The following is a 20915-nucleotide window of genomic DNA, read 5'->3' as shown; positions in this document are numbered from 1 at the left end:
TGGCCGATGACGTCACATTGGCGCACTCCTCAGCCAATCACAGCCTCCCAACTCGCCGGCTCGCCCCGGCCACGCCCTCTGCGGCATGCTCCACTCTCGCTCACCGACCCCCGCCGCCTTGTGTAACACGTGCCAGGCGAGGTTTGTAGGCCTTGGAGGTGTAAACGGTGGCGGTGTTTTTGGCCTGGTGGTGTCCATTTATTACGAAGTCATTGTCAGGGAAAGGAATTATTTAATGTTGCGCTAAGGACCTAACTAATGTTTATGTGGTTTGCAGTGCCATAATGGACAAAGGTTTGACTACTAGGTGAGACTCACAGGGGCGTTACCTTTAACCCCTCACTATTTAACACTCGAATCTCCAGGTAGATCCACAATCATACATCTTACCCCGACAAACGCCTAAACATCAATAACTTATTACATGTAGAGTCCCTGTCACGACAGCCGAATACCTACCTATTCAGATCTACCTAGCTCTAGATGTTGCTCTACCAAATTCATAACAGTACTAACAAGTTATGTACTAACTGTTATGTACTAACTATCCACAACACTTTGTACTAACATAGTCCATGACCCCACAGGCCATTTTAACATTTGAGCCACCTTCTCAAAGTGTAAAAAGAACTTGGCTACCTCCTTTTCATTGAAGGGTCTCCCATCTCCACTGCCTCTGACATCAATTCTTCCTGGGAATTCTTCCAAAGCAAACTGATCTCTCTCATGCACAGATTTATCCCATCTCGCCTTCAGTTGTCTTACCCTTCCTCCCGTCCATGGTACACTGAATCTTGTGGTGAGGCAGTTGCCCTGAAACAACTTGCCTTTGCCTCTTGGAAGGCTAATCCAACTGAAGGAAACCTCAGTTCCTTCCACCAAGCTCGGAACAAGTGTGTGTCTACCCTCAGGAGTGCCAGGAAGCACTATCTCTCCTCACTCAAGAATGAACTCTCAAACCTGTCTCCTTCCTCCAAATCCTGGTGGCATCTGGTCAAATCCGTTTCTGGTGTTTGTTCCCCCTCCATCCCCTCCCTTACCTCAAATGGCCACACAGTTGACATCGCACGTGACAAAGCCGAATGCCTCAACTCTGTGTTTGCCTCAAAATCCTTAGTCCCAAACCCATCTCTCTCTGTTCCCACCTTTCCCAGTCGAACCAAACTGCTCCTGGACTCTGTGACCTTCTCTCCTGACAAGGTGGAGGAGTTTTTGTCAAACCTCGACTCTGATTCTGCAACTGGACCACATGGCATCAGCCCACGGGTCCTAAAATCCTGCTCTGCCGCTCTATCTCACCCTCTCTCTGTTCTTTTCACCCTATCTTTTGCTCAAGGTCATCTGCCAGCATCCTGGAAATCAGCAAACATTACCGCTTTACACAAAAAAGGTGCAAAAACAGATCCTTGCAACTACAGACCAATCAGCCTGCTCCCAATTATCAGCAAAGTCATGGAATCCATCATTGCTTCGGATATGAAATCTTTCCTCTTCTCCAATGGCTTGATCTCTGATCATCAATTTGGTTTCAGACCAGGTCACTCTACTCTGGACATGCTGCTTCTGCTGTCTCAACAATGGATGGAGGTCCTCAATGCCAAACAGGAAATCAGAGCTGTCTCCCTTGACATATCACGTGCCTTCGATACGGTCTGGCACCCAGCTCTGCTCACCAAACTCTCCTCCTATGGTATCCATGGAAATCTCCATGCATGGCTTGCGGACTTCCTCTCTGGTCGTAGTCAACGTGTGGCCCTGAATGGATTTCTCTCATCTCCCCTTCCCGTTCAGGCTGGAGTTCCCCAAGGCAGTGTGCTGGGCCCTGTGCTTTTTCTGGTCTTTATCAATGATCTCTCCGACTCTCTGGAAAATCCTCTGTATCTCTTTGCTGATGACTCCACTCTCTGCCGCTCCATTCTCTTCCCTCAGATCGGCAGTCTGCAGCCTCCTCACTCTCTGAAGACCTGGACATAATCACAGACTGGTCAAACATGTGGAACATGTCTTTCAATCCTGACAAATCTCACACTCTTACTATGTCTCTCCGAAAAGATCGACTGGACAACCCTCCCACCTACTTTCTCAACAATCCTCTCCAAGAAGTTCTGTCGCTCAAGCTTTTGGGTCTCACCATCTGCCATGATCTTTCTTGGGAAAACCACATTTCCAAGCTGGCCTCCAAAGCCAGTCGCCGACTGGGCATCCTCCGTCGTGCGAAGTCCTTCCTAGGCACACCTGAGCTCCTCACCACGTACAAGGCTTTCATCCGCAGCTCAATGGAATACTGTTCTCCCCTATGGGCTGGTGCTCCTGCCTCACACCTGGCTCGGCTTCACGCTGTTGAATCCAAAGCTTTCAGAATCATTGGAATCTCCCGCGATGAAGCTATCTCTGAGGGCCTTTCACTCACTCACCGCAGGCAGGTAGGTAGGTGGTCTTTCTGTCTTCTACCGACTCCTCTCCGGCCTTGCTCCCCCAGCTCTCTCTGTGCTCTGTCCCCCAAATATTCCTACAGGTCGCACAAGATCTGCCAGCCACCCTCTGATGGTTAAACTGCCGAAATCTCGGCTCTCTGCTCACCTTCACTCTTTCATTCCTCTTTTCTCCCGCCTCTGGAACAAACTCCCACACTCACTTCAATCACACTCCTCCCTCCAGGTCTTCAAAACAGCTGTTCACCACCATCTCTTATCTTCCCCCATCCAAAACCTTGATCTTTTCTACCCCCACTAATTCACCCCAGATCCACCTTGTTTGAAATTCCAACTTCTTTCCTGGAAGTCTTGGCAGTGTCCATATGTTTTATACCTCTCCCACCCCCCCCCCCCCCCCTTCCCATGCCTTCCCCCCAAAGCCCTCTCCCTCCCACAGTTCTTTCGATGTCTCCATGTCTCTCGGTCCCTGCTCTCAAATGTTGTGTTTGTGTCCTTCCCCCTCTCTCCCCATCTAGTCTACCGCTCCCGATGTTATTTGTTTTGTGTGTCTGTTTGTCTTTCTGTGTGATTAATGTTCGCTCTTTCACGAGCCTCGATCTTGTATACAAAAAAAAATAAAAAAAAATAAATAAATAAAAAAGGGTGGAACCAGCCTCACATGCCTACCAACATCCCAAGAGTTCTGACTGGTTGTCGAACTAGCCGGCATGGATACTACTTCTCTCAGTTCCCCCAGTAATTCAAGCTCCTTGAGTTTAAGTTCCTTCTGATACTCCATGTCCCGTTCCTTTAAATCCCTTTCGGCTCTCCTTTCCTCGGCTCTTCTCTCCTCGAGTTCCTTTTCTGCTTTCCTTTCCAACTCTTTTAATCTTTCCTGGCTCTGCAGTTGCATCTCCATTTTCCAGAGCTCCAGATTTCCTTTTCCCTCTGGTAACCAATCCAAGGCTACCTCTTCCCATGTTCCTTGGCCCACTAGAGATTCGACGACCAATGTCTGAATCTCTGCTTTCTTCATACTAACTCGGACCTCCAAGTTACAATATTTGGCCAATATCATGAGTTCCGATCTTTTTAACGCCTGGAACTGTGCCTCGTTCGGGGACGTCGCAAACTTTTCTACGTCAAACACCATGGTGACTATTAGTTAGCACCTGTTAACCTTCACACAAAAAATTCCAATTTTTTAGAAAAATTTGGGAATGTTAGAAAATTCCAAATTTGGGAATTTTGGGAATGTTAAGGAATTCTATCCCAGACGAAGCCCCAATTTCTGTTACGTGCTCCTCCCCAAACCCCTGTCACGGTGTACCTCCGAGCCCCGAAAGGAGTCATGGCAGAAAGATGTGCTATTATGTGTGCCAATGACAATGGTGAAAACCACACCAATCAGTTGTTACAAAAAATCAAGTATTGTATTATAGGAGAACGGACACGACCAAAACAACTTTGCAGATTTCGAAACATAAACATATGTTAAACACTTCTATTGAGTTCATTTCACAAATATCTTCGCGGTTTTATTAGAATTTGTCAAAATATCGCCGAACAAGCAAATTCAGTTTTGTCAAAACCGCAAACCGGAAATGACGTTTGCGAAGTAACCCAGTTTTTGGTTCCTAAAGCCTTGTTGGCTTCGTGACGATCAGAACATCGCTTTGTTTTCGTTACGATCAGTTGGAATCATGCCCAGTCGTTGTGTGGCTGCTGGTTGTTGTAATTGTCCAAGTGAAACTGTCTCCGTTTTCAAATTCCCGAAGGATGTTAAGCTGAGAGATATTTGGACGAAACAAGTTCAGAGAACACGGGCGAAGTGGATGTCAACCTCATCATCGGTGTTGTGCAGCGAACATTTTGAGCGCCACTGTTTCAATGAAATCCCACAACTTAAAGCACGTTTGGGATTTGCTGTACAACATAAACGGGTGCTCAACTGCTCATTCCCTCAGCTGTACCATCTATTTTCGTTCGTTCGGCAGAGAATCCAGATAAAAAGATGCGCAAATCGAAAGCTGCAGAAAAACTAGCAACGAAAAGGGTGAGTTGTGTGGCTTCTGTTTGTTTACATTTGACATTTGGTGACCTATATTCGAAATTTCTATCACTACATGCAGGTGAAATTGTGGTTTGTGATACATATTATTTATTTATTCACAGGAAGTTTCATCACTCCTAAAGTAGCACAACCTGCTGCTACAACTTCTTCATGTGATCAGAGCCAGGCACCTGCTGATTGTGAGGCTGTGTCCAGTGAGGTTCGTCACTTTGTTACAAATAATAGCCACAGCATAATTCTTGTTTTTGCAATTTTCTAGCGAAGTAATCGCATAACTAATGAAATATGTATGGTTTATTTCCAGGTTCAGTCAACAGAGACATCTCTTCAGCCTTGCACCAGACGACACGTGCGTGTTCAGGTGTCACAAACCAAGCTCGGCACTCTTAAACACAAAGGTATTACTTGCTGTATTCTTATTAATATGCTTTTTCTGATTCTATTACTTTTCACTTGTTAATTGTTTGTTAATTGTTTTGATGTTTAATGTTTGCTGATGACTTCCAGGTTCTCAAACTGATGTGCTCAGCCATGTCACACATTGGCACACAGACTGAGCCACTGCCAGGCCACTGTGTAACATGTGGCCATCAAAATGATGCTGTGGCAGCTGCTGGAAGAGATGTCGGCTGTGACAGCCCTGAACCTCTTGATGAGAGTGATAACGACTACCTGCCTTCATCTGCTGACGAGAATGACGACAGTTGCAGCTCCGAGCAACAGACTCCTGAGACAAACAATGTCCTCGACGACACAAAGTATATAGTCTTCTGGAGCAGCTTGCTGCGACTTTTCAAGTTGGTGCGCTGCAGCTGGTGTGGAGAGACGCGTCTCAAGGTGGATCATAACACAAACGGCACCATGTTGCTGGTGCATTTTCAATGTGGTGTATGTTCTCTGACAACAGAGTGGAAGAGTCAGCCTTATATAGGCAAGTCACTCGCTGGCAATATCATTTTGTCAGCTGGCATTCTCATGTCAGGTGCTGTACCAAGCAAGGTAACTCAAGGTTCTCCACCATATGAGAGTGGCAGGAATTTCAGAGACTTTCTCGCGACACCAGAACATGATGCTTTTTCCTGCCATAAAACACGTTTGGTTGGAGAACAGAAAGTGGCTCGTGGCATCCCTGCAAGCAGAGCGCAGAGGTTTGATGTTTGGTGGGGATGGACGCTGTGACTCGCCAGGACACTCGGCGAAGTTTGGCTCTTATGCTATCATGGAGCTGGTGGCCAAAGTCATCATCGATGTTAAGCTTGTTCAGGTAACATAAGCAGATATATGTAGACATACACATATAACTAGTGTGGGTACATAGCATATTGGTTGTGGACAATTTAAGTTGACTTAGATGTTCTCAACACACGATTATGTTTACAGTGCAATGAAGTTCCAAGCTCATGCCACATGGAGAAGGAGGGGCTGAAAAGAGTGATGGCATTTCTGAGCAAAGAAGGCCTGTCCATAGACACAATGGTCACGGACAGGCATGTCCAGGTTAGGAAATGGATGAAGGAAAATGCGCCTGAAGTCAAACACCTCTTTGACGTTTGGCACATTGCAAAAGGTGGTGAACGCTTTTACATTATCTCCCTGCAGCACTTGCACTCATTCACCTGTGGCATGGCCTCACAATTACCACAACTGCACCTGTGCAGAAACAATAAGTATTTGCATATGTATGTCTGTTCTTACTAAAGCCTGTACATGAACACTACAACTGATACACCTGCAGTGCTGCACTAAGTCAATAAAGTCATATTTCGTTTCTGTGTTTCTATCCATTTCTTGCCTCACGGCACCGAACATTAAATAAATATTAGTTATGTATTCCATTGACCAGAAAAAGAAACTTTTTCAATTAAAAAAGAGATAAAAATGAATACCATTCAGTATTTTGGAGGCGCCCGAGATCAAAATCGATCGCCATTGTGTCTGTGTCCGACGATTTCTCTTCTTCACTCTCTGGATGGTATGGTTCGAATCTGTATGGGAGAATCGAGTGCGATTCCCCAAGATTTTTACTTTCTCTTCATTTTCCGCATCAGATTGGTCAGAAATATCGCTGATATCCAGACTTATGCAACTATCGGAGTCGGTGTCTGCTATTGTTTACTATTGTGCAGTCACATCAGCTTCCTCCGATGACGTCACGATGATGATGATAGTCATCACCAGATGCTGGCCGGCGCGAGAGAAATTGTCTGCTATTGGCATTTTAAAACTCGGATATCTCACGATTCACGCATGCTAGAGCAACAATTTTTGCGCCAAACTTAATCTTTTTTTGTTGCTACAATTAATTAATCTTAAGCATTTGATATCTATACTCATGTCCGTTCTCCTTGAAGATCACACAATAATAACAACTTGCACAAATACAATAAACCTCAATTGCACAACAAACACCATATAATCCTATGATGGTACCACCAGTTCCTTAACTCAATAACTCACCGTACTCCACGTGAGCGAAATGTAACACCCCCAAAGTCACTGTCACGACACCAGGCCAATGTCGATCCACGCTCCGGTGATCACAAGCAAAAGGTCGTATTGAGACCTGAACCCAGGATGGCTGACAGTCGACGCTGCAGAAGAGCCACTGGGTGGGTGTCAGGCCGACGTCGGTCAGGCAAAAGTTCACCCAAAAGGCGACTGGGAATTCACACCTTCAGTTCACCAGACAAGGACGCTGATATGAACGAGCAGCGGCTCCCAAGCGGAAAACCGCAAATTCCCAATCGAAATCCACGACACACGCGAGAACCAGGCTAACAGCTGGTGCGTGGTGAAATGGTTGGCGCGAGGTGAAATGGCGGACGGGCCTGTAATGGAGGCGTACCGGCTCTCCAACAATGATTCACTTTCGGAACCAACTGCCAAAACCCGTCAGGCAGGTTTATCTGCCACAGTAATATCGACTCTGTCACAGGAATCCCTTTCCCGGGGAAACCAATAGTCGCTCATGACCAACGTCCACCAGCGTCCGCTCGAAAACCTCGAAGCAGATCGGCCTTTCTTTCCCGATCTCACTTGATCCGCTTCTTCTTCCTCCTCTTCCGGTTTCTCCCGATCCATTTCGTTTTTCTTTTAAAACACTAATTTTTACTTTGAAGACAGCTATCTCCATTTCACACCGAAACTGTAACAATAATAGTACATGAAACTAAAAATGCTTCAAGTGGATGACAACCACAAAGATGGAAGTGACGAATCCATAACAATATCAATAAACATGAACATCATGAAGACATATCAATAAACATGAACATCATGAGAACATATTGTTACGGTTTTTAGAACCTTCACTCGTAAATTTTAGTAAATGCATCCCTTATAAATGTTCCCCTGTAAATATCCCCATCAATTGGCTTGTTAAAGATCGCACCCTAGTTAGTCCATGTACAACATGTAGCGAACCATAGGACCTCTCCGTAGTTATTTCCTTATTGTGTGTTTCAGTTAAGGATCTGTTCCCAATAGTTGAATCTGCGTTGCATTAATCAAATAAGATAGGCCCCAGTACTTAGTTTGCCAGCAGCGTTCGCTGCTCCTTGCCTTGATGCGGTCGTTGGCCCCAAACCGCCATTAGCCATGCGGTCAAGCCGAGGAAGGAGGGGGCGGAGCCGCCAGAACAAGGTGTGGCAAGTCGACTCGTCATCGGAGGTGGAGTCAGCAAGCCCTTACCGACCAACCAGGGCTAGCGAGGTACCATCGCGGGCGTGGCTCTATGAAGCGCGCATTGATTCCAACACGAGCAATAAAAGTGGCTGCAAGGGACTGCTTGAAGAGTCGGTGAGAAGGCACAGAGAGACACGTGATCCGGCAGATGAGGGAGGTACCAGGCGAGCATACAGCTGGATCGTAAGGCAGAAGAGTGGGTCAGTGATGGCGACAATACAGTAGTCAATTGACATTGTCCGACCGTGTGTGAAACCGAATACGTGGAGCTGCCGCTGGCTGTTCGCTTCCAGCCCGGAGCGTGGACCTGGAGCGGACCTCCTTGCTGTGCCCTGCCGAACCTTCCAGCCCTGCTGTCCCACTTGGACCCTTCTCCTTCGTCCAGTCATTCCTGCCTGCTATTCCCCTTTCGTGCAAGTCTGTTTGTCTGTCTGGGGCGTTGATAATTATATAAGACTGCTTAAGGCTGCCCTGTGTATCTTCTTCTTCTTCTTCTTCTTCTGTATATTACTTGCATTTCCTCCTCTTCTTTGGTTTTGTAAATAATTAATAAATGTCTGGTATTCCTTACTTTGGTTTCTTCTTTCCCCCGATCGCTTTATTGTTTTCTTTCGATTGAGTACCTGTGGCACGATTCGGCCAACCGCAATAGCCGGGTTTAGTCCTTTGTTAATGGCTCGAGCTGCGGATTGCTAAACCGCTCGGCAAATACCATCTTGTCTGTGGTTCGAGCGGTACTTGTCTCCCTGTTTTGCGGAGGGATTGGTAAAGGTATTCGGGAGAACACCGTGACCAATAACCCTGACCAATTTCACCCCCTTGCTAACAGGAGTGCCGTCTCTGAGATTCGTAACAATATCAATGAACATGAACACCATGAGGACATATCAATGAATATGAACATCATGAGGACATATCAATGAACATGAACATCATGAGGACGTTTCAATGAACATGAACAAAATGAGGACATATCAATGAACATGAACATCATGAGGACATATCAATGAACATGAACATCATGAGGACATATCAATGAACATGAACAAAATGAGGCCATATAAATGAACATGAACAACATGGACATATCAATGAACATTAACATCATCAGGACATATCAATGAACATGAACATCATGAGGACATATCAATGAACATGAACATCGTGAGGACATATCAATGAACATGAACATCGTGAGGACATATCAATGAACATGAACAACATGAGGACATATCAATAAACATGAACACCATGAGGACATATCAATGAACATGAACATCATGAGGACATATCAATGAACATGAACATCGTGAGGACATATCAATGAACATGAACATCATGAGGACATATCAATGAACATGAACAACATGAGGACATATCAATGAACATGAACATCATGAGGACATATCAATGAACATGAACAAAATGAGGCCATATCAATGAACATGAACAACATGGACATATCAATGAACATTAACATCATCAGGACATATCAATGAACATGAACACCATGAGGACATATCAATGAACATGAACAACATGAGGACATATCAATGAACTTTTACAGACAATAACAGATATCGAGGCTGCGCTGCAGGTGCGTAATGAACCACCACGACGTCACCAAATACTGACACAATACCGGACCGGACTCTTAACGTGTCACTCAAACTTACACCCGATCAGCGTATCCATTTTACCAACAAACTACAAACCAGGCTTCTAAAAATAACGACACCATTTGGTAACAAACTTATTATTCTCAACGTGAAATATCGCGACACGTGACCTTAATAAAAATCATCGATCATCGTGGAACGACAAAGGTCTGCAAAGCAAACCTCCCGAGTAACAAGCTTCATGTTAACTCGCACACATGTTAAACTGCTTCATGAACGTCATCATTTCAAAACGAGACAACCAAGGAAAGCACTTCTCACCGCCATGATGCCTCTGACGAACTTTCCGCGGCAAATGCAAAATGCACGCAACCGGGTCACGTGGTAGTGGTACGCAAAGCGCGGGAAACCTCATGAATGTTGATAAGCGTTTTTAGGTCGTGACTTCCTTGTTTTATTTCGAATTTGATTCTCCTGGTGTGTTTATCTATGTATATTGAGTAAGTAAACTAGCGTTCATTTTAAAATTAAGACTACACGCTGAGCTTGAAGATACACCTGATAAATATATAGTTTCTCTCAATTCAAAATGCAACATCAGCGCGAAGCAAAACAGAATGTGAGGAAGCAATTAATAAGGAATTCGGAAAAGTAAAAAAAAAAAAAATGCTGCTCTGTGTTTGATAAAAAAAGTACTGCATCCAAGTCCCGTTTCATTTTATACTTATAGTTGGGCTCTCTCCGATACGGAACTTTGTTTCCTATTTTATTAATCCAGTTGAATAAACTTTGAAATATTATCCGAGATTATCATTATCAATAGAAGGATGTCAAAAGAGTCCGAAGAAAGAGGAACAAATCGCACTGAAACATTCATGTCAGTGAACAACAAAAGGAGGGATATTATTATATTAGTATTATAATTGTTTTGTAATAACATTCATATTATGTTGTATGAATGTTGTTATTCCTTTTGGTATTATAAAAATTGGAGTTATTAATTATTGTTATTAGTTGGAAAAACGCCATGATAAGCTTTCTTAAAAGGGATGTACACCTCAATACGGTGTTTGTCCAAGGCGCAAATCTCTCTTGGGGAGGGAGGAAGTTAAAGCGCTACAACCTCCATCATGTGACTATTAGTCCTCTTCTCAATTTTGGTTGAGATTGGATAAGTAACGACATAACGAGTAACGACGTTTTATCACTGAATGGACTTGTACTTTTGCTTTCTCTTCTTCTTCGTCTGCTTCCTCTTCTTCCTCTTATTAATCACCTACTACTTCTTCTTCTTCTTCGTGATAGGTACAAGGCCCCTAAGTGACGTCATTGTCGGAGGGCAGCGAAGCTGACTGCGTGCCTGACTCTGCACTCGGTGACACGTGACACGGCTCCGGTCTGGACCGTGTACATTGCCTGTGTATCGATCCAACGAAGACGGAGCATAAGCGCATTGTACCCAGGGGGCAAACCCCCCATTTTTTGTGAAAACAGACACGGTCTGCTATAAAAGGTTCTTGTATATGGTTGGATTCCTTAGACCCCCAGCAACAACTTCCAGGTGGACAACCTTTCCAACAGGCTACTGTAACTGTGCAATTCAAGATGGCGTCCAAGATGGTCGCCATATTTTTAAATCTCCATATTGTCGTCAATTGTTATCTTATTTTCATGTGTAATACTTTGTTTCTCTGGTTTTCAAGGTCAGGGAATCTTTATGATGGTTTCAGAGTGATATGATGTGTTTTATACCATGTACTAGGCCTAATATTTATTACATGTTAATATATTATTTTAAGGCGACCATGACACAGAAAATCTACAAGAACAATACACAGTAGTTTACTGTTGTAAGAACAATAATGGTACAGAAAGGTACGAGTTACCAAGAACAGATTACATGAGAAATGAACTACTGCATGTGCTTCACTATTTGGAATGCAAGCCAAATGGCTGAGGCAAATATTTGTAAAATTCATGTCAGTGATACACGCCACAATGTTGCAGATAGTGGTCTAGGGATTTCTGGAAGTCCCGCATCTGATTTTGAAGAGCTGCTATTTGTGGTTGGGACTTATCGGTCATTTGCAGCTGCTCAGTTGTGGCAGCATTGTTCTCAAGCAGCTTCTCCACGAGATTCTCAATGCCCTCTTGCCACTGTGTGGTGTCTCTGCTACCCATGATTCAAATGCCTCCCAGTAAATACGCCATATGGCCTCACTGAGGATTCTGATGGCGTGCATAGTCTGGTAATAGTCTCCTTTCTCACCAAAAAATCTTGTTTGCTGTCCCTTTCTGGCACAGACCAGCTGTCACAAGAAGATCTGCTGCACCCGAGTCCCTGATGATCTTACAGATTGCCTTCACATAGTTGTGTGCTTGGTGAAAGCCTCCTAGGAGCAAAACTACATTGGAGAACTCCTGTCTGTGTTTGTCCCTGATCACTATTGCAAGTTCATATGTGGCTTGATCACCAGTAATGATCGTCCATCTGTCACCAAGTGCATGTGAGGTATTCACTAATCTTGTCATCTCCTCCTTCAGCACACAGGGGTTAGTTGGAGAAGCTGGAATTAGAGGCAGATACCCAATCTTGCTGGCATCCTTGTGTGGTAATAGCCTTCAACAGTAAGCAGAAAAACCAGGCAAGACTTCTTCTGATGGCACATTCAATAGCTGTGATGCTGGTGCCATTCTTCCTAGTCGCCACACAAGTAGCATCACTTCGGCAGAGTTGTCAGATGCAGTCGCCAAACTCTCCACATCTCTGATGCTACTGAGGGACCTGGACTTCTGTCGATCCTTGCCAGATATGTAACACATAGGAAAGTCTGCATTTGGGACATCAGAAAGGGTCTTCTGACTTCCAGACGTTGCAACAGAGAGCGTGACACCCTCCCCTCTCCTTGACTGGTTGGCAGTCACCGGATTTTCAATGATGATTGCTGTTGTTGCATTAAAACTTCCCCCTCCCAAAGTCTTCTTCTTCCAGTCAAGATTGTCCATTGCGAACACATGTGTTGTTCCATGCGTCATGCCCTCTGGGATGTACACACCATGTTCTACTACCTTTTGCATGATGTTGGCACTCTGAACAGTCAGTTGACGCTGCAAGCGCTCATAACTAATACCCTGTCCAAGCCTGTTGTTCAGCATGATCAAGGACTTACTGCGTGTCTGGTTGAACACATGGTAGGCCGTGGCTATTGCCAATGGGGTGGGTACACCAGCAATATGCTGCAGCAATTGCTGTGATGCGATGAGGGCTTTCTCTATTGTTGGCTGGTTGACCATTGCTCTCCCAGATTCCTGCAGTTTTGTTGGTGTCTCACTGAGCAGCATAGCTGTGAAATTGAACAGGGAATCAGGAATAAGTCTGGCAGCAGCTGCAAAAGAAATCTCTGTTGACTGTTCATTTCGGCATTGTCTTTTGCCGAAAGCCAAAAGCACCAGCTTTTGGGAGGCCTTCGTGCCCGGGTGGGACAGGCCGTGGATGGCGTCAAAAACCCGGCACTGCCAGCCCGCGGGCACGATGGGGCGAGGCCGGCCGAGGGAGACGTCGCACAAGAGGGCCGCGCCCGCGCCGTTGAACGGTACCTCGGTGACGCGGAGGCCCGTGACGGCGGTCCGAAAAGCCTGGACGGCGGGGTCGGCGGACTGGTCCGCCGCCATCTGGGCATAGTCGATCCCGAGGTGGACCGCGTGGGCGACGGACCGGGAAAGGCAATCCGCCACTGGGTTGTCCTTCCCCGCGACGTGCCGGATGTCCGTCGTGTACTCGGACACGGCCGAGTGGTGACGCTGCTGCCGGGCCGACCACGGCTCGGCGACCTTGGCCATCGTGAAAACCAGGGGCTTGTGGTCGACGAAGGCCGCGAACGGGCGGCCCTCGAGCAGATGGCGGAAGTGCCGGACCGCCAGGTGGAGCCCGACCAGCTCACGGTCGAAGGTACTGTACCGCCGTTCGTGCGGGCGGAGCTGCCGGCTAAAAAACGCCAGCGGCTGCCAAGCTCCCTTCACCCATTGCTCGTGCACTGCGCCCACCGCGTAGTCCGACGCGTCGTTGGTGAGGGCGATCGGTGCATCGGGCGCCGGGTGCGCGAGCATGGTGGCGTTAGCCAAGGCCAGCTTCGCGCCCGCGAACGCCGCGTCCATCGGCTCGGTCCAGGCAACGTCGCCTTTGCCCGGCTTCCCCCGGAGGGCCTCGTGCAGGGGGCGCAGGAGCTGGGCGATGCGGGGCAGGAAACGGTGATAAAAGTTCACCATGCCCAGGAACTCCTGGAGCCCCTTGATCGTGCGGGGGCGCGGAAAACCCCTGACCGCCTCCACCTTGGCCGGTAAGGGGATGGCCCCGTGCCTGGTGACGCGGTGCCCCAGAAAGTCGATTTCGGTGACGCCGAACCGGCACTTGGCGGGGTTGATGATCAGGCCATGTCGGCCCAGGCGTTCGAAGAGCGTGCGGAGATGGCGGAGGTGCTCCTCACGGGACGCGCTTGCGACGAGGATGTCGTCCAGGTAGACGTACACGAAGTCCAAGTCACGCAAGACGCTGTCCATAAGCCGCTGGAACGCCTGGGCCGCATTCTTCAACCCGAAGGGCATCCGCAGAAACTCGAACAGGCCGAATGGTGTGATGACGGCCGTCTTCGGTATGTCCTCCGGCCTGACGGGGACCTGGTGGTATCCGTGGATGAGGTCCACCTTGGAGAAGAGGGACATTTTCGCCAACCGGGCGGAAAAGTCCTGGATGTGAGGGACCGGGTAGCGGTCGGGGGTGGTAGCATCGTTGAGGCGGCGGTAGTCTCCGCACGGCTGCCACCCGCCACCGGGCTTGGGCACAATGTGCAGCGGCGATGCCCATGCGCTGTTGGAGCGCCGGACGATGCCCAGTCGCTCCAGCGTGGCGAACTCCCCCTGCGCCACTGCGAGGTTCGCCGGGTCTAGGCGGCGCGCCCGGGCGTAGACCGGTGGCCCGACGGTGGGGATGTGATGCTCCACCCCGTGCTTGACGGCCACCGCCGAGAAAGTGGGCCGCGTGAGGGCCGGGAAACTGGCGAGGAGGCGGGTGAACTCGTCCGCTGCCGGAAGCGTGCAGACCAACCTCGCCGGGACCGAACCGCTCAGCAAGCCGCTTGGCGAGCCGCCCAGGGAGCTGCTCAATGAACTGCTCAACACGCAAGCAAGCAAGCTGAAGGTTTCAGCTTGGACAAGGCATCTGTGCCTCACGTCCACCAGCAGCCCATGCGCACAGAGGAAGTCCGCTCCGAGTAGGCCCATGTGGACACTAGTGGTAACGAACGACCACTGAAAGTGCTGCCCCCCGAACTGCAGCGAGAGAGAACGCTTTCCGAACGTGCGGATGGGCGTGCCGTTGGCGGCAAGCAAAGCGGGGCCCCGGCCCTCAGCTTGCTTGTCGGACGCGGAGGCAGGGAGGACGCTCACCTGCGCTCCCGTGTCGCACAGGAAGCGACGACCCGAGGAGGTGTCCATTATGAACAGCAGGCTGCCAGTATGGCCGACGCTCATGGCAGGAAGCGAGCGCTGGCCTGGCCGTTTCCCGACCTGCCAAAAGTACACGGCGGGCGGCAGGACCTGGCCTTGTGGCCGAACCTGGTATGGAAATGACACCAGGTCTGGCCCGGTGGTGGTTGTCACGCCGGTTGTGACGACGGTGGTGGGCGGGGCGTGGCGGCGGCCATGCGCAGATCCGCCAAACCTACGCCGTGTTCGGGAGGATCCGAACGCCATGCCACGTGGCGATCCAAACCACTCGCGCCATGCGCGGCGCCAGGATCCACGACGGTTGTGCTATATGCCGGCCGTGCGTCGTGGGCCGCGAAAAACTTGTCCGCCTCCCTGGCCAGGGCGCGCGGTTCCGTAATGGTCGAACCGGCGAGCGCAAGCCGTACCTGTACAGGTAGCTGGCGGAGGAAGAGAGCACGGAAGAGGAAATCCGCGTGGCCGTCGCTGAGCAGGGACAGCATGTAATCCATGCGGGCGGACGGTCGTGTGTCGCCGAGGACGGGAAGGTCCAAAAGACGGTCAGCGCGGTCGGCCTCTGTGAGGCCAAACGTGTCGAGGAGGAGTCGCTTGAGCGCCGCGTACTTGCTTTCGTCCGGCGGGTGCCGGAGGAAGGACACGACTCGGGCGGCCGTGCCTGATCCGAGGGCAGCGACCACGTAAAAGTACCTCGTGTCGTCCGCCGTGACGCCCCGAAGCTGGAATTGGGCCTCGGCCTGTAGAAACCAGGTGTCGGCCTGCGCTTCCCAGAACTTCGGTAGCTTGATCGCAACAGCGTTGGTGGCCATAGCGCGTTCGGGGAACAGCAACGGCTGAACCAGTCGGAGGTCACCAGTGTGGTGCTGGGCACACACGTTAAACAAAGGTAGGCCACAACGCTTTGGGTTAACTCAAGCTCTTTATTGCTTGCTCACTCGTCAGCACTGCCGTGCTCTGGACTGCGAGCCCGCGTGTATATCCGGAGGCCACACCTCACCTGGGGCGTGGCCGACACCCACTGGTGCTCGGAATTATGTCACTGCGCCAGCGAGTCATCGTGTCCGCCACAATGGTACCGTTTAAAATGTGCCAACAGAGGGGTAGTATGGTTCCGTTTAAAATGTGCCAACAGAGGGGTGGTATGGTACCGTTTAAAGTGTGCCAACAGAGGGGTCGTATGGTACCGTTTAAAGTGTGCCAACAGGGGTAGTATGGTACCGTTTAAAGTGTGCCAACAGAGGGGTAGTATGGTATGGTACCGTTTAAAGTGTGCAAACAGAGGGGTCGTATGGTACCGTTTAAAGTGTGCCAACAGGGGTAGTATGGTACCGTTTAAAGTGTGCCAACAGAGGGGTAGTATGGTACCGTTTAAAGTGTGCCAACAGTGGGGTAGTATGGTACCGTTTAAAGTGTGCCAACAGTGGGGTAGTATGGTATGGTACCGTTTAAAGTGTGCAAACAGAGGGGTCGTATGGTACCGTTTAAAGTGTGCCAACAGGGGTAGTATGGTACCGTTTAAAGTGTGCCAACAGTGGGGTAGTATGGTACCGTTTAAAGTGTGCCAACAGTGGTGTAGTATGGTACCGTTTAAAGTGTGCCAACAGTGGGGTAGTATGGTACCGTTTAAAGTGTGCCAACAGAGGGATAGTATGGTATGGTACCGTTTAAAGTGTGCTAACAGTGGGGTAGTATGATATAGTGGGGTAGTATGATACAGTGGGGTAGTATCCGTTTACATGAGTTTTGTTGTTTGTAAGAAATCAGATCCGTACCACAGGAATCAACTATAACAGCACTCAGTAGAGAGCATACCTCCGCCAGTTGAACAGTTTATGCTTTGTATCCCAGAGTAGACCAGAAAATCACAATACAGAATCACATTTAATCAAAATCATTCGTCCACAACGTTTTGATATATCCTGCTATATATCGTTTTTGTCCCTATCTCCCAATGGTGAAGATTCACTTAAAAAATTCTACTAACCAGATCCGAATCCGGATCTTCACCAAAATCTAATCATTTTGTCCTTGTCACATGCACTACATATCTGCCAAATTTCTTCCGAATCTGTCCACAATTTTTTGAGATATTTTGTTCACAAACAAACGGACAAACAGACAGACAGGGGTGAAAACATAACCTCCATCCACCTTTGGTGGCAGAGGTAAAAAAAATAGGGGCAATGCCCCTGGCGCTCACCTGGTGGAATAAACAGTATCCTGCACCGACTAAGGGTATTTGAAATCAATTTCAATGGTTGCTGGAAGACAGGGCAGCATGTAGAATCATACTAACATAATCATAAGACTTTAAACAAACAAACAAAAAAATACCTATTTTGGGGGGCAACCCCCCAGTAGACCCCTCAAGACTCTATGTTTTTTTAATGCCGTGAACAAACTTTGGTACATTACGGATGATGAAGGTTGTGGTCAAGTTTCATCGGAATTGCTTGTGTAGTTTCTGAGAAGAAAGCAAATACCTATTTTGGGGGGCAATTCTCCCGTAGACCCCTCCTGGGCCCGATTTTTTTTTTTAATGCTGTGAACAAACTTCGGTACAGCACGGGTGGTGAAGGTTGTGGTGAAGTGTCATCGAAATACTATTTGTAGTTTCAGAGGAAAAAGTTAATTCCTATTTTCGGGGGTGGGGGGGGGGGGGTTTCAAATCTGAATCCACTTTGACCCCAGTAAACCCCCTAAGATCACGATTTTTTAAAATGCCTTGAACAAACTTTAGTCACAACACAACACATATCATTTGTGCCAAGTTTGGTCACAATCCCTTCAGTGGTTTTGGAGAAGAAGTTGCAAGTGTTTACGGACTGACGGACAGACTGACAGACGGAAGACAAGCCATTCCAAAAGCTCCCCGAACTTCGTTCCAGGTGAGCTAATAATTGGTGGTTTAATTCAGTGATCTGGTATGAAATCCTGTTTAAATTTCAAGTCAATCGGATGAAAATATATATATATATATATTTTTGGGATACAAGATCGAGGCTCGTGTAAGAGGTAACATTAATGACAAAAAAACAAACGGACACATAAGACGAAATAAAGGGAGCGGGAGACAAGATGGGGAGAGAGGGGGAAGCACACCAGTCCAACACTTGAGAGCAGGGACATCGGGAGATCTGTGGGAGGGAGAGGGCTTGGGGAGGGGGGGGGGCAGGGGAAGGGAGGGGTGGGAGAGGTAAAACAAAACAAAACACAGGGATACAGCGAGGACTTCCAGGAAAGAAGTCGGTATTTCAGAAAAGTGGATCTGGGGTGAATTAACAGGGGTAGAAAAGATCAAGGTTTTCGATGGGAGAAGATAAGAGATGGTGGTGAACAGTTGTTTTAAAGACCTGGATGGAGGAGTGGGATTGAAGAGAGTGAGGGAGTTTGATCCAGACGCGGGAGAAAAGAGGAATGAAAGAGTGAAGGTGAGCAGAGAGTCTTGATTTTGGCAGTTTCACCAGAAGAGGGTTGCAGACAGATCTTGTGCGACCTGTAGGAGTATTTGGGGGACACAGCACAGACAGGGCTGGGGGGGGGGGGGGCTAGGCCAGGGAGTAGTCGGTAGAAGACAGAAAGACCACCAAACCTGCCTGCGGTGAGAGAGTGAAAGGCCCTCGGAGATAGCTTCATCACGGGAGATTCCAATGATTCTGAAAGCTTTGGTTTCAACAGCGTGAGTCCAAGCTAGGTGTGAGGCAGGAGCACTAGCCCAGAGGGGAGAGCAGTATTCCATTGAGGTGTGGATGAAAGCCTTTTATGTGGTGAGGAGTTCAGGTGTGCCAAAGAAAGAATTCGCACGACAGAGAATGCCCAGTCGGCGACTGGCTTTGGATGCCAGCTTGGAAATGTGCTTTTCCCAGGAAAGATCATGCCAGATTGTGAGACCCAAGAACGTGAGTGACAGAACTTCTTGGAGAGGATTGTTGAGAAAGTAGATGGGAGGGTTGTCCAGACAGTCTTTTCGAAGAGACAAAGTGAGAGTATGAAATTTGTCAGATTGCAAGACGTGTTCCACTTGTTTGACCAGTCTGTGATTTTGTCCAGGTCTGCAGAGAGTGAGGAGGCTGCAGACTGCCGATCTGAGGGATGAGGAATGGAGCGGCAGAGAGTGGAGTCATCAGCGAAGAGATAGAGAGGATTTTCCAGAGAGTCGGAGAGATCATTGATGAAGACCAGGAAAAGCACAGGGCCCAGAACACTGCATTGGGGAACTCCAACCTGAACAGGAAGGGGAGATGAGAGAAATCCATTCAGGGCCACACATTGACAACGACCAGAGAGGAAGTCTGCAAACCATGTGTGGAGATTTCTATTGATACCATAGGAGGAGAGTTTGGTGAGCAGAGCAGGGTGCCAGACTGTATCGAAGGCACGTGATATGTCAAGGGAGACGGCTCTAATTTCGTGTTTGACATTGAGGACCTCCATCCATTGTTGAGGCAGCAGACGCAGCATGTCCAGAGTAGAGTGACCTGGTCTGAATCCAAATTGATGATCAGAGATCAAGCCATTGGAGAAGAGGAAGGATTTGATATCTGAAGCAATGATGGATTCCATGACTTTGCTGATGATTGGGAGCAGGCTGATTGGTCTGTAGTTGCAAGGATCTGTTTTTGCACCTTTTTTGGGTACAGCAGTAATGTTGGCTGATTTCCAAGCTGAAGGCAGATGACCTTGAGCAAAAGAGTGGGTGAAAAGAACAGAGAGAGGGTGAGATAGAGCGGCAGAGCAGGATTTTAGGACCCTTGGGCTGATGCCGTCTGGTGCAGTTGCAGAATCAGAATCGAGGATTGACAGAAACTTCTCCACCTTGTCAGGAAAGAAGGACACAGAGTCCAGGAGCAGCTGGGTACGACTGGGTACAGCGGGTACAGAGAGAGATGGGTTTGAGACACAAGATTTTGAGGCAAACAAAGAGTTGAGGCATTCAGATTTTTCACGTGCAGAGTCAGCTGTGTAGCCGTTTGAGGCAAGGGAGGGGATGGAGGGAGACAAACACCAGAAACAGATTTGACAAGATGCCACCAGGATTTAAAAGACGGAGACAGGTTTGAGAGTTCACTCTTGAGAGTAGAGAGATATTGTTTCCTGGCTCTCCTGAGGGTAGACACAAACTTGTCCAGGACTATGTGAAAGAAAAATACTGCTTATGTTGACCTTTTGGCCTATGTTGACCTCGAAAATAAATGGTTTTCGATGTGCACTCAATATGCGCTTGCATGGTCAATATGCGCTATATTTAATGGTCATGCAACATGTGGTAAATTTTAAATTTCCTCCGTTGAACGGTTTTTGATGTACACTCTTAACAAAATGCAGACCCGTACAAAATGCAAAATGTACGCACACACGATTGCTTAACCCTGCTTTTCGCTTCACATACGAGGCGTAATTAAAGGACACAACTACAATCGTACTCAGAAGAGCGCATACCACCGTCAGGCTGAACTGTTTTAAGTTTTGTATCCCACTCCCACCGATAGGCCGCATCTGGATCTGGAGTCTGGACCTTCCAAAATGGAATCGACTTGTTATTGTCACCTAAACAACTCGATCACATCGTTTTCTTATAATTCGTCCACAACTTTTTTTAATTCATGCTATTTATCATTTTTACCC

General features: G+C 48.0%; 1 protein-coding gene across 1 annotated transcript in view; it reads right to left on the bottom strand.

Moving 5' to 3' along the window:
* MCM2 (minichromosome maintenance complex component 2) overlaps positions 1 to 10674 on the bottom strand; it is a 71389-nt gene extending 60715 nt beyond the window's left edge. Inside the window, exon 1 of the mRNA XM_068131079.2 lies at positions 10113 to 10674. Within this exon, the coding sequence (XP_067987180.2) occupies positions 10113 to 10118 (6 nt within the window). The 5' untranslated portion in view covers positions 10119 to 10674. The remainder of the gene's footprint in view (positions 1 to 10112) is intronic.
* Between the last annotated feature and the right edge of the window lie 10241 nt (positions 10675 to 20915).

Source organism: Myxine glutinosa, chromosome 11 (assembly GCF_964187855.1).
Source record: "Myxine glutinosa chromosome 11, kmMyxGlut1.1, whole genome shotgun sequence".
NCBI classification, from domain to species: domain Eukaryota; kingdom Metazoa; phylum Chordata; class Myxini; order Myxiniformes; family Myxinidae; genus Myxine; species Myxine glutinosa.
Note: the sequence above shows the minus strand (reverse complement) of the source record. Positions and strands in the feature narration are given on the sequence as shown.